This window comes from Ascidiella aspersa, chromosome 9, assembly GCF_963924565.1.
Source record: "Ascidiella aspersa chromosome 9, kaAscAspe10.2, whole genome shotgun sequence".
NCBI classification, from domain to species: Eukaryota; Metazoa; Chordata; class Ascidiacea; order Phlebobranchia; family Ascidiidae; genus Ascidiella; species Ascidiella aspersa.
In genome coordinates, this window is record NC_139455.1 from 3,309,860 (window position 1) to 3,324,547 (window position 14,688).

At 38.9% G+C, this 14,688-nt stretch overlaps 1 protein-coding gene across 3 annotated transcripts in view; it reads left to right on the plus strand.

Moving 5' to 3' along the window:
* Positions 1 to 14,688, plus strand: part of LOC146131918 (tenascin-X-like) — an 88,318-nt gene that overhangs the window by 2,482 nt on the left and 71,148 nt on the right. For all 3 annotated transcript variants that reach the window (XM_083397489.1, XM_083397491.1, XM_083397490.1), the window contains exons 4-18: positions 147 to 303; positions 884 to 1,045; positions 2,390 to 2,572; positions 3,298 to 3,467; positions 4,225 to 4,380; positions 6,096 to 6,209; positions 7,523 to 7,697; positions 8,395 to 8,526; positions 8,890 to 9,041; positions 9,698 to 9,840; positions 10,670 to 10,792; positions 11,271 to 11,426; positions 12,548 to 12,723; positions 13,675 to 13,815; positions 14,449 to 14,568. In XM_083397489.1, the coding sequence (XP_083253615.1) occupies positions 147 to 303; positions 884 to 1,045; positions 2,390 to 2,572; positions 3,298 to 3,467; positions 4,225 to 4,380; positions 6,096 to 6,209; positions 7,523 to 7,697; positions 8,395 to 8,526; positions 8,890 to 9,041; positions 9,698 to 9,840; positions 10,670 to 10,792; positions 11,271 to 11,426; positions 12,548 to 12,723; positions 13,675 to 13,815; positions 14,449 to 14,568 (2,260 nt within the window). The remainder of the gene's footprint in view (positions 1 to 146; positions 304 to 883; positions 1,046 to 2,389; positions 2,573 to 3,297; positions 3,468 to 4,224; positions 4,381 to 6,095; positions 6,210 to 7,522; positions 7,698 to 8,394; positions 8,527 to 8,889; positions 9,042 to 9,697; positions 9,841 to 10,669; positions 10,793 to 11,270; positions 11,427 to 12,547; positions 12,724 to 13,674; positions 13,816 to 14,448; positions 14,569 to 14,688) is intronic.

The following is a 14,688-nucleotide window of genomic DNA, read 5'->3' on the forward strand; positions in this document are numbered from 1 at the left end:
CGTTTGTTGTTCAGGGTCAAAAACACCGTGCAGGTCATTAGTAAGCAAATATTCTTCGGAATTTAGCGTACACTTGCTGAAAGCTGTTTCAAATACCTATATTATTATGGAAGGCTTCGTATTCATGCAATGTTGTTCAAACTTAGGCTGGCTACAATCCCAGCCTTGTACAGCGTACCATAGACCCGGCAGATGACAGGTGCAGGAGCAGGGCTTTTCGGAACACGGAGAGATTCGCAGTCCAACAGCCCGGCGGATTCTTCTCTATTTGCTCTTGTGTGGGCACCGTTGCCAACTGCGAAGGTATGCTGTCGTATAGGGTTAGTTAAATAATAAGGCGCTTATCAATTAATGAAAATTTAGAAGTGCAAAATGCAATGCGGTTATATCAGTGTTTGTTTCAACCTTCGCGACCTAAAGATGGGTTGTTTGATTTGGTTGGTTCGCCGACTGTAGTAGTTCACATGGGTAGATTTATTGAGATTGGTTCTAATCAACATGGCCTCAAAATTTGGGATAATTGCCGAAGCAATGTTTGCGTTTTCTTCACAGTAATTTGGCACAACTTTGAATTGTTAGCCATCAATTGAAATGTAATGCCTTAATGGTAACGCTGATTTCTTGTAAGCTATCCAGCGCTTGTATTGAGTGTAAACACTACAGAATATATGCCAATAAAAGGGTATTTATTTTTTTATATAACATGTTGCTACTAGGCATAATATATATTCTTAGTGACAATATAGACCAAATTTTAAGCTATACTCAACAACGAATTTCTGAGGCGTATTTTTGCGCCAAAATAACATAAAACGTTATCGCGAATGAAACAAAAAAAAACGTCGTTTTAAAACATCCCCCCTATCCCCTGTGTTGCCTGCAGTGCCAACCACTTCAAGTGATATGTGCCAGTTTCCGTTTTTGTACAACGGCGAGGTCTTCTCGACCTGCACAAGTCAGCAGGTGGGTCAAGCACCAATCTGCGTAACCAGCCCGGCGTCGGCGGCAAGGCAGACCATTTCAAGCTGCATCACCAACATACAGGGTAAGACTAGACGCCGTTACGCCTGTAATTGGGGTTTGTCGGATGGGTTAATAGGGGGACGGGGTTCGAAGAGTGTTTGCAACCATGCACAGCGCTTTTTGCTGCTAATTGCCTTTCGCGTTGATAGTTGAGAGGGATTTACAGTGAGTTTTAGCGGGTTGACAAATTTGAAGTGTGATTGCACACTGATTTGCATAATACGCCACGAATTACTTTGTGGAAATATACATTAAAAAACATTTCACGTAGAACGAGCATCTAACATATTTTGAACGTTTGGAATAATAATTTTCAACACGCATTTGTGAAAATGAATATAATGATCATGCTGAAAATGAATAAAGTATTATTCGAAACGTTAAAAATATGCTACCTACTTGAGTATGGGCTTTGATATTCGGTATACGTCTAACTACAACCTCGATCTATTTAGCTCCAAAAACATTTTAGTTAATTACTTGAGTACACCTAAAAATCGCAACTTATAGTAACAATATGGTATAGGTCAGGTCACGGATTATTATAAAATCCAATAGCTATGCTTTTTAGTCGGATGTATTAGGTAAAAACGTAATTCAGGCGAATTTCGTACACCCGCATTTTGCCGGCACCTATCATGAATTGCGCTTTTTGTATAGAATTAGAATTGCCCCCCGACCGATAAAAAGGTTGTGGCAACGTAATCGACATCATGCCTGCGTGTAGCGCTCCTTACGTCGACTGTAGGGTCCTGGCGTGCTCGCCAATTTGTTGCGCCAAAAATGCTGGATCCTCTACTTAATGGCCTGTCGGTTGCCTGAACGCTACACGAGGCTGATAATATAATTGTTATAAATGCAGTCTAAATACATGCTAATGCGAAAGGCGTAAAACGATATGCGGCCATAGACACAAAGAGGGCTTGAACATTTAATTGCAATTTCAAATCGGTCTCCCAGCCTGCCCAAACCTGATTGCCAACTGAAACACAATCTTTACCAAAAGTCTGGGTGATGAGAAAAAGGTGTGAGTGCAGAAGGTGACCAATGATAAAAAGGTGCCAGTGTAAAGCGTGGAAAGATAAGAAATAAAACTTCCGTGTAACAGAATTACTCCGTGACAGACGCATATTAATATTTTTTTGTAAAAAATAGTGGTTTTCAAGTAAGATTCCCGATATTTATGTTCTTAGTTTACTGAAACGTATATTTATTGTTCATAGAGAAGCCTGTTTTCGCCAAAATCAGTATTTTAATAAAATTAGTCTTTATTATATTTTTTCTTTTTTACATAAGGGCGGCTTAAAATATAATTTTGGATAAAAAAATATTCGTACGGCTTTGAAAAAAAGTTTTTTTCTCGCAGACCTGGACAGATACTACGGCTTCGTTTTCACCCACGGGGGTAACGCCAATGGGGCTAAATGTCACTTTCCCTTCACCCTTGGTGGACAGCAGCACTACAGCTGCGTAACGGAACTGAACAGACCAAGCTGGTGCGCTACTACGGCGAACTACGACGTGGATGGAAGATACGGATACTGCCGCGGTAAGTTATTGAGAATTATTAGAAGCTGTGAAAAGAGCAGAGGTCGTGATTAGAGATACCCGGTACGTCTTTCACTCCGATGGCAATACTCAACAGCAGTCTTTTAAAACGAAAATTTCAATTTCCAAACGCACCGTACGCGATTTTTTCGAGCTCTTTGTGTACTGGGTGTTTCAATATTTATGTTGCGATGTTTTGATAAATATTTCATTTCGATTCACCTTTACCCCTTAAATATTCAACCTTTGAGTCCTATAGTTGCAATGTTTTTTTCCTTTTGTAATTTTAAGTGTAATCCTTCCAGAAAATTATGTATTTTTTTTAGTAATGACTTTCTTCTATTTCTAAACCTGCCCTAAAACACACAGTCTTGCTAATTTGGCAGTCTTGCGCAAAACTCCCCTAAACTCCCAATAACTCTCATACTTTTGCTCCCCATTTCTCCATTCAAGTTGGATGTGTTTTGATGAATGTCCCATTTTGATTTACCCTTTATCCCTTAAATGTTTAACCTTTTAGTTTGCGTAGTTCCATTATATTTTTCCATTTGTAATTCTAGCATAGTTCAACCAGAAAAACGAATTAAATGCAACGCAACAAACTTGCATTATACAGCTTCCCCTAAAACATTGTAGCACTGTCAATTTTGCAGCCTTGCGCCAAAATCCCTCCCAAACTCCCACTCTCACTTTTTCGCTGCTCATTGCTCCTCTTGCTCCGTGCAGCTCGTCGCAGTTCTGGCACCGTGTTCAACAGACTGGGCGAAAACGTCACGCTCGAGTGCCGATACGATGACGTACGGGGAGAGACGCCGAACATCAAGTGGTACAAGCTGACCGGCGACCATCGCCAGCACATCTACACCTATAACGGCGCCACACAGTCCGGAGAACCCGTGAGTGTTAAACTGTTATCCCAGTGGTTCTCAACAATTTTCCTCCCGTTGATCATAAAACTCAATTTCGCCATAAGAAAATCAGCACTTGTGAATTTGTCAATATACGAAGATACTCTTAAAAACCTTAAGTTCTTGCGTACTAAATTATTAGTAATTTACTTAAATCTCTTTAAAATCTATTAGTTTAAGCTCTTGCGTACCAACTTTCTGGGAATCACCTTAAAAAATAACTCCTAATTACGGACCCCCGTGAGTTTTTAACTGTTAGCCTAGTCCCAGTGGTTTCTTACCGTTTTTACCCCGTCGACTATTTTAACCGCTTTTCAAAACTCAATTCTCATTTGAGAAAAAAAAAACTGATAAAGTTGTGCGTTCTTAGACGGTCTCCAGCTATAGGACCGAAATAAGAACAACATCAACAACGAACTAAAACACAAAAAAGACCAGAATATGACAGAATAAGTCGTAATAACGTCTAAATCACAATAAGTCCTAAATCGACCGGAATAACACCGAAATGGCCAGACACCAAAACGGCCAATGCCACGCTGATGACCCCGTTCGCCCCACACCCTCTCCCTGCAGTTCCAGGCGTTATTTTGGCTTTTAGGCATTTCCGATAAATTTAGAACTTATTCAGACGATTACTGGGTATTTGGCTTTATTATGTCGTCGGTTAATACTACATGGTTTTATAGATTGTTCTGCTTTAGTTATTATTGCTCTTTGGGTTTTATTGCGTGTTTCCTCTTAGACTGCCACTGCCGGATTCTACCGCACCCGTATCTCGATGCCCAACTCCCGCCAGCTGCAAATTGTCAACATGAGGATTGAAGACGCCGGTACCTTTGAGTGCGACGTGCATTTTCCTGGACGACAGGACGCAGTACAGTTGACTGAAGTCAGTGTGGTGAGTGCCGTGTCTTGATCAGTTTTGTTTTTCGTTTAGGTTTAGGGAGTACGGCGACGGCGAAAATTGCCAAATTTTCACGGCGAAAATTGCCAATTTGGTGGCTCAACTATCTCGCTTTTGTGAATGGAGCGGATAAAACAAAGCGGCAACATTGTGAATCCGCTTGGGCCTTTAAACAACTTTTTTGGGTTAAATTAGGGTAGATATACGCTTGAACATTTAGTGGAATTTTCAAATCGGTCACTCATTTCAATAAAATTATGCTTCCTTGAAATATTACAGGAAGAGATTAATTTAAAAAAAGCACAGAAATCTGGGAACGAGATGTTTCTCTGCCTTTATTGGGGTGGAATATGGGAATCTCACCCTTCGCGTGAGAATCCCTCACAAACACAGTTACTCAACTTACATCCCTGTCGCCGAGCATATATGTTGCAACTACGCGAGTTCGTCAAAACAGCGTAAAAAAGCGCACGTCATTTCGGCAGGTCGTTGCCCTGTGTGACGTCACAGTCAGTCGAGCGTGGCGACGCCGGTTGTTTTTCGGTGTTTGGGGTTAAGGGACCCCCTGGGGTTGTTGACAAGGGGTTCGCAACTTCTCACGATATTTTGCTGCTTCGCCAAGAAGCGACAAAACATTTCGTTTGATTCACCCTTAAAGGCCTGTTTACACTACAGCTGCACTGGGCGTGAAATTATTTTCACTGCAGCTGCAGTGAGCTGCGCTGGGCGTAAAAATCGCTCCAAACGTAACGTTTTACTATTGCTGCACTGGGCTTGAGTTTAGCAAAGCGTGGAAATCGCTCCAAAGCGTATTTTTTCCAGCTGCACGGGGCTTGAGTTTAGCAAAGCGTAACTTTAAGCTAGCTGCAGCTGCTGCACGGGGCTTCAGTTTAGCAAAGCGTGAAACGCTCGCCACAATAGAATTTAAATGCAAATTACGCTTTGCTCAGCTCAGTGCAGCTGTAGTGTAAACGGGCCTTAAGTCAGCAAATCGCCTTTGATTGTGTAAGTGATAAAAAAGAAAATCCGCTAACTTTCAACCATATTGGTTGAAGGTTTTAGTTAACTTATGGAAGGAAAATCGAATCCCATACAGAAGTGCGTAACATTTTAAACGTTTTTCGACTATCTCTTTATACATTTTCAACCATGTTGATATACTTCTGTTAGGCTTTGATATTCCTAGAACACGTAAAAATCGCTGGCATATATATATGTATATCGGTTGCTTGTTTGTCAATTGTTCGAGTTTAATTTTAAAAGTTCAAATTATTAAAGCAAACGGCATTTTGTTGCAGTTTGGGGATTTTTACTAGGCTCTGTAGTGTCAGTTGTAACTTCAATTATGAACAACTATGGCGATTTAGGGTTATAGGTCATGTTAATTGGTCATTGTAGAGTGGAAATTATGCATTTCGAATTAGATATTTTGAATTAGTCTTTCTTCGGCATTTTTCGTTTTAATCTAGCTTTGATCATTTCTTGAATTATTCTGTACACGTTGGTGGTATAGCGACTATTTGTCAATCTGGTTTAATGCTGTACAGTATACATGTTCGTCTAGCTTCGGTGTTTTTTACGCCATACTGTTTTCGAAATTATAGTGTTTATCAATTTTTTGTGTTTAACCGCAAACAGCGTTTAAAAGAGGTAAAAACGTATTAATATCAAACCATTAGCCAAACCCAAATTCTTACTTTTTTGTCCAGGACTCCTCCCCATCAAACTTGTACTACGAGTACATCCCCAGGAACAGCAGTGTTATATTTCACTGGACGAATCCGACAGAGCAGTTTGATTCAGTGCGGCTCGAATATCAAAAGGTATATCGGGGAAAAGGATAATTATTTCTCCTAATGTGTAATTTTTTTTTTTTAAGTTTCGTTTTGACTACGTGGTTTTAAACCAGGGAGTCGAACCGTTTGACTTTTTCGGTTCAGGTTCGGTTCGGGTTCAAGGATTTTTTCGGAATCCTGTTCAGTTCCGGTTCGGTTCGGTTCGGTTCGGTTCGGTTCGGAGCATTTTAAAAGTTCCGGTTCGACAATCGTTATTTCAAAACCGGTTCATAAAGTTCCGGTTCGGATACGATATAAGTTGCGTTAAATCTAAAAATATGGGGCAATAAATGTAGAGAATAATCTTTGAATTGTAAGTCATTTAATCTAAGTTACGTGACGTATTACAAAAACAGCAACTCATTATTGAAATGTCTGAAAAATAAAAATCAACGTTTTTTTAATCAATATTCTTATTTTTTTTTATAAAATTTCAAACTTAGCATAACTTGACTCTATAAAATACAAGTTGTGACGTCATGCTGGAGAGAACCGCTTTTGTTGACAGGTTCGGTTCAGTTCCGATTAGGCTCCACGGTTCGGGTTCGTTTACGGTTCGGAAAAAAATTATCCCAAAACCGGTTCATAAAGTTCCGGTTCGACTTCCTGTTTCAAACAGGGCGCAGCCATTAATTTGTTTTACATCGGTGATATTTATTTGCTATCAAATCATGACCGTCAACTATAGTCAAAGAAAACGCACCCGTAGATTGAATTATAAATGTGTGCCAAAATAAATTTAAATACCTAAAAGTCTGACACCACTTTTGCTGTTAGGTATAGTTAATGTAGTCTTGTCTTACTAAAGTTTACTAAAGGTCAAATTCTGGAATAATTAAGCGCACTTTATAAAGCTATTGATAAGAAAATAAAAAGTAAATTTAACGTGGTTTTAAAGTCGTTTAAATAATGATTACTAAGTTCATTTAAAAAAAAATCTGTACAACCCAATTCTAATTTATAAGCCTTATTATTTTTTGTGCTGCAATAAAAACTAACACGGCTTGGTTTTATTATATGGTTTTGCTCACAGACAATTGATTTTTTCATAAACAACAACAGGTTGTAACTGAGTCAGTAACCCCAACGATACAGACTTATCCCGTTTCGACACACACTTCATCAGCTAATGTGACCGAAATAAATTCAAATAAGAACAATATTAAAAAAAAAAAAAAAAAAAAATGTCGACGCTAAAAATAGGACAATTAGAAATAAGGACGCTTTTTAAATACACCAGAGGTATCAAAAACATTAGTTCACAAGCATATCTCAAAATACAGTACTTTACTTTTTCTCAGGTCCGGAGCACACAATGGCGTCGTGTAACCTTGGGTCGGAACCAGCAGATGTTGGTGGTCTACGGTCGTTTCAGACCCGGAACCCCCTACCAAGTGCGGGTAATCACCCGAACAGGGGGCCGCGACTCTCAACCCGCCTCCCTACTTTTCACCCTGCCCCGGATCGAGTACTCGGGTACTTGTTTTTGACGTTCAAGGCTTGTACACGTGAATCCCTCCAAGCAGTGCTGTAATGACTTACGCGATGCCTTGGTTTTAGATTGACAAGTCCTTTGAGTAAAACGACTTAAGTTTTTTGGCTTAAATAACTAAGGGGTAAAATAACTTGAATTTTATTGGTAAACTTGACTTGGACTTAAGTCATTTAGGCAAATGACTTACATCAATATTAAATAAATAACTGCCAACTCAGTTATAGACAGACTTGCACAACTAGATAATTGTGTTGTAGTTCGGCGAATTAGATCAATTTGTTGCTAGTTCCAAAACTAATCTGATTTGTAAATTGTTCAATTACACTTAAAATGCGGTTGTTATTAGTTGATTAAGAAATGTTTGTCAGAATCAAACGCAAACAATTTTTTTAGAAAGTTTTGCAATTTCACAGTTCGAAAGTTGTAAATCATAATCTTTAAAGGTTCTGCGTTGAATAACATTCAATGCAAAAAAGCTCGACAAAAAATGTTTTATAAAAAATTATTGAAAAAGTAAGCTCTATCCGTTATCATTGGTCAAAAAACAGCTTCAGAAGGACTAGATCACAGTTGTTGAACATATATGTGTGTGTAGGTGTATCTTTCATTGAACTCTACACATTTATGAAAACAATGTCATTTACGTTATAAACGTCGCCGTAATTTTGCTTCCTACAGGCAGAAGAGTGACAGGCCAAGGCGGTCAAACCATTCCCACGGCCGACAACCCTCTGGCGCCACCAGGTGTTAGCGAAGACCAGATAACGCTCAACTGGTACGGCTCCCCTATCCCCGACACACAAGTCGACGGTAAGCTACATTTTTGGCGCTGTCATTATAGCCAGACGAAATGGCCATTTTTTGTTAAGCTGTCTGTTCGATGTAAGTAAATTTTGCTGAAACACTTTTTTTTATAATTTTTTGAGTGCGTTATTAATGACTGAGATATATATGTTGATGGAAAATAATGAAAACGATGGGGGGGGGCACGGTGTAAAAAAGGTTAGGAACCCCTGTTTTAAGCAATACTTAAAAACTGCAAATACAACGAAAATACAAAAAAATCTATTTCGCAACGCATTTATTTTGCGTAACTATATAGTGATCTGCCCTTTTTGAAAAAAAATTTGTTTAGTTGCTTTCGAGATTTTACTCAAATTCGTTTCTACTCAGGTTGGATCGTTGTGTACGAGGACACGCAAACGGGGGTTTCCCAAAGCGTGCCGCTGACGTCAGGAGTGACGTCATACACGGTGCGTGACCTCGAATCGAACACGAGATATCGCGTCACCCTGTTTGCCCTGGTTGGCGAAAATCGGATTGAGGTGGATATATTCATTATTGTTTTTTATTTTTGTTACTATAGGGTGGTTATTAACCTTTAGGTAATTAATCCCCACTTAGGGGTATTTTAAAGTTTTTACTTGTTAATTTTAACCGTGATTTGGGATGCTGGTTTTTGCCAATAGAAAAATAGTTGTATTAGCTTGTCGTTAGTTTACATGATTTAATATTTGTCCGAATTGTCATTATTGGGTCGTTCTAGCTCCTCAATCGGATTGAAGGTCAATTTTTTTTAATTTTTTTTATATATGGTCACTAAAAATGAAAATTATTTTTAATTTCATTTTGTTTTGTTGCATACTGAGTGATTTATAACAAGTTCATTATTCTAAACGATTTTATCGAAATGCCTAAAAGATAAATTGTTCAGTTTAATGAGGCCTAAATGATATTTACAGAATAAGTTATTCTTAATTGCCTGATAAAAGTATATATTTTGGAAGCATATATGCCTTTTTCCTGAAATTAACTTTGATTAAAAAATACTTAAAAATAGTTGTGCAAGTCTTAGTCTTTTGAAATAATTTTAAATTCATAATTTTGAATCGTAAGTCAAACCAAAATGTGTTCGCTTTTTATTTAATCATTTCACAATAACGCAAATTTTTCTCGACGTAAGTTGTAGCATTGCTTTCAGATCGGCTCTACCGAAACGACCACCGAGTACACGCCGGCCGAGCTTCCGTCATCAATACGTACCGATGACGTCACCGACCATAGCGTGACGTTGACCTGGGAGGCGCCAGAGAGTCCAGTGACCGGATACGAAGTTGCGTATAGGTCAGTGAATGGTCATGTATCCTTTATGCAGGGTTGTGGAGTCGGTTAAAAATAACCCGAGTCTGACTCCCCAGTTCCGAGTCCGAACCAAATATGCGATTTCGTCGAGTCCAGAGTCAGGCTCAGACTCTCCACAGCCTGTATTCCTCCACTAAGCGTAACTAAATAAGGTGGATATTCAGCAATCCACTTCTAGGGGCTTCATATAATTCATCCACTCACACAACTTGGTGGAAAATATTCACCATATGCTGTTCCACCTTTACAATTTACAGTTTGACAATCTCCTAGATGTAGGAACACAAAACCAAGTAAAAATAAACCCGTGTAAAAATGCACCTTAAAAGGCACATAAAAGGACATATTGCTCAAAATTACGTCATTTAGGTTATAGGGTAAATCAGTTGTTCTCAACCGTGGTCCCGCGGCACTCTAGGATGTCATTTTTAACGCTAAAGGGTGCCGAGAGTTTTTTCAAATAAATTTTCAAACGAAATTTGACATTTCAAAACAATTTTCGTATACGATAAAAGTGCCAATCATTAAAAAGGTTTTACCAACCTTGTTACACAGATAATGCTGTTTCAATCTAGTTTATAGCAACGTTACAGTTAACCACTCAGCAAAAATACGAGCAAGGGTGCCGCGAACGATTTGTGATTTCTGCAGGGTGCAGCAAGCCAAAAAAAATTGCGAAACACTGGCCTACATCAACAAAAATAAACCTTGCCGCTGTTTCATCTGCCGCTGTTTCATCTGCCGCCCTAGGGGGAATTAGTGAAACAACCCGGGCACAAAATAACAACACTTTGTTTTTGCACCGACGCAGAGACGTAAGCTCAACCAACAATCGATGGAGAAAGGTGCGCGTTCCAGCAAGTCGTCAACCCGAAATAACGCTGCAGAACCTTATGCCGTCCAAGATATACGACGTCCACGTCACTCCCATAACGTAAGGCTTGAGTATTTTTAGATGACACTGAACTGTTTAGCGGGCCGACAAAAACAAAGCCAAAAATATTGTACGAAGGAGGACAACGGAAATGACAATTGGATAATTTTCCATTCTGATGTATTGTTTTTGGATTGAAAATAACTTTCCCTAGATATATAACAAAGCTATTTTAGTTAAGTCTTTCCGGCATGTAACGCCCTTGTACAGATTATATTCCAAACGTTTTTTCTTTATTTTTTTTCTTATTGATTTAGTTTTCAGAACATAGCGTATATTCCAAACCTGCTACACGCCATTAACATTCTAAAAATGACGGACACCAACTTTTTGTTGTTCTTTACGACCCTTAAGCTTAAATTATTCTCGTATTTTCGTAACATATCGATTTGACCTAATTTCCTTCTTGACTTTTGTCTGAAAAACAAAACTCAATTGAAATTTAAAAAATCCAACCCGAAAAAATTGTACAACACAGGAACGGACAGCGTGGCGTTTACACCCCCGTCACAGTTTCAACCCCCGACGCCGCCCCAGTACAGCCCCCCGCCAATCTGGTGTTCGAAGATATCAGGAAATCGTCGGCCACGGTAGTTTGGGACGCTCCTCTGGTTGGGGATGTCAAACACTACGTGTGAGTAAAGGTTTTTTTCTTTTGGACAGAAGGCCCAATTTTTGGCGCTCTTTCACTATTGTACGTAAAAAAAAAAAAAAAAAATGTTCTTCAAATGCCGCATACCACAAAGACATATTGTTTGGTTTAGGGTGCGGGTTAGCGTTTGGTTGAGGGTGGGTCAAGTTATTATTAATAATAAACATAATATTACTTGACCCACCCTCACCCAAAAGCTACCCTTTTTTTTGCATAACTTTTCACGTACAATAGTGAAAGAGCGCCCAATTTTTTACTGCATTTTCCATTACTGTGCAAGGAAACTGAACCGGGTTAAAGTAACAATCCTCGCTTACAAAAAACATGTTTTTTAATTTTTAATTTTTTGACACATGGCTTTTTTGCTGAAAAAAACGACACACCCGTAAATATATGTGCGAGATGTTGCTTTGTCGGCCTTATGCCCGATCATGCGAACCAAGCGATTCCCGTTAAACACTACATGCAAGTGAAAGTTTTTTTTTTATATGAAAATTATTTTTTTATGGAAATGTAATGGTTATGTTATTCTATTTTTCTGCTGTCCAATAAAGTGTAATAGCTAATATGGGATAATTAGAGAAATTTACTGGAAATCAGTTTGGAATGTTCGGATGTTCAAGACTAACTTTAAAAAATGCAAAAAATATACACTTACAGTTTGCCAGTTGCTGCGAATTATTTTTGGGTACAATTTATTTTTAATTTGCACAATCTGGTTAATTGGTTACCGGAACGAATGTTTTGTGGCTTAAGTTGTTATTTTGATATTTGCACTTTTCTATAAATGTTTTAAAATGACATCTTACACGAATTGGCCGTTTTCGCTTTAAATGGTAGCTAAGTTTTTTAATCTAAATTTACAAATAAAATTTGATTACCTTTCTTACTTTTTTTGTCCCTGTTTCGGGTTAGGTGTGGCTAATGGGTTGGGTTAGAAATTGGGGTTAGGTTGAGGATAAAGTTAGGGGTTACGTTTGGGGTCCGATGTTTATGTTGTTTAAATTTCAATCTTACGGCTGGATTCCGTTAAGGTTAAAATATAGGCATAACAGAAAAAAAAATCAACATTGCCCCCTTCAACAAACGACCTTTCTTGGCAGGGTGGAATTCGAGCCGCTGCCCAAGACGGAAAACAGTATTCCATACAGAACGATCGCCTACCAACCGATCTACTACCTCAGTGGCCTCCTGAGAGGCAAGCCCTACACATTCTCAGTCAAGACTGTAGCTCCCGATGATACTGAAAGTGAACCACTAACTGGTCGCTTTACCACAGGTGAGAATAGCCCTGTCGCTTTTACGTTGTTCGAAAAGTTTAGCAAATAGGATACACAGGGGTAGACAGGGACGGACTAAGGGTACTGTAGGCCTAAGACTGTTTGCTAGAGAAGGGCCTAGTTTTGCAAACCATAGCTACAAAAAGGAATAAAATTACATACATGAAAAATTAAAATTATACAATAATGAAACTGTGAGATAAATGATTAAATGATTAAACAATAAATGAGTTTTTTCTATGTGATACAGAGACAAGACAGCATAAATGGAACGATTTGTTTATCTACTCACACACAAGGCACATATTGACTCGACTTAGTCATTCGTTTTTACGCAAAAACTTGTAGTTGCACCTGTACTGGATCTGTATCACCATCAGCCTTGCACAAATTTAACCTTATTGAGGGCCGAATTGTTCCAGGGCTTAAGGCTATAACCATAGTGGCCTAATGGTTAATCTGGCACTGGATACTAGTAGATCAACTTTAAATACTAGTAAATCAACTCACAGGGATAATTGGAAGTGCTGTGATGACTTAAGCCTTGACCCAAAAAGTGCACTTATATCACTGTTTTCAAATGACTTCACTTGAACTTTTGGACATAATATTTTCTGCATATCTAACTTTTTTGGCCATAATAACTTTACTGGAGGTATTTTTTACATTACCAAAACTCGGCAAGTTTTAGTTTTAGTAGTTCAATGTTTAATTTTTGTGTCAGTTACAGGACTCGAGTGTAGTTGATTTAATAAAGTCTCGACTTGGATTTGACTTGATTTTTTTTAAATATTGACTTGTTTAAGACGCTGTTAACTGGCAATAATTGCTTCAGACGAGCGAGCGAGCGCGCGGAAAATCCCAACCCTGCGTTTTTTGAACGACGCGTGTTCCACAAACGCGACAATCGCCCCAATGTATACGTAACAAATGTTGCATTTTCCCTGTAGAGAACAAGGTGTGTCAGGTCGACGGGAGATGGCGAGGACATGAGGAGAAGTTCTACAAGCTTAATCCTGCCGGTTACATGCAGAACTGCACTTGCACCAGACTGCCTAGCGGGGGTGGACGTTGGACATGCGATCCTATCGGTAAGAGTTCATTCACATGTGGTTTAGTGCTCTTTTAGGTGTAAAAATTCTGCAAATTTAAAATTGAAAAAATAGAGTCTAAATACATTTACAGAGTAGACAAAACCTTTTTGTTTAAATTGTACAATACGACATCACTGAGGTCTCATAGACCGCATAAAGTCTACCTAGCACCAAGGGTTTAACGGAAACCATGTTAAGAACGCCTTGACTAGACTGAAAGACCTCGACAGATAAAGAAAATCAGTCGATCAAAAAGCAAAACAGTTTGAATCTCAACTCAGGCTAGTTGTTTTTTAACTTGCCTTGCATGCATCTTGATTGACAGGTTTGGGTAATCTGTCGAAGGCTTTCCGTGAATTATGAAACATAAGCCGTTTCCGTTGTTCGAAAAACGACTTCCGAAGAGCTATCTCAGTTGTTCTACGCGCATGTGAATGTATCTTCATTGGCTGAATGTGATTGTGTACTATAGACCATCTTAAATATAAATTTTATGCAGCAAGCAATTGTGTCACAGTTGCTTGTCGACTCGCTCTCCTCTGAGCCCTGTATAGATACAGTGGTTGTAATGTCCACGCATCTTTTATCCCTTGATTACGATATTAACATTTTCAATGCAATTCTATATAGTCTGCCTACACAACGGCATACAGCACGCGGTTGGCCAAACCTGGACCCAGCTTTCAAACGACGGAAATTACAACCAGGAGTGCACTTGCCTCAAGCGCGGCTGGAGATGTGTAGGAACTGGTGAGTTCGCTATGTAAAGGGTTCACAAAAATCCGCAGTAGTATAGTTCATTGTGCCCTGTTGGACGTTTCGAACTTTTATGTACGTTTCGCTGGAGTGATTTAATTTGACCCATTTTTA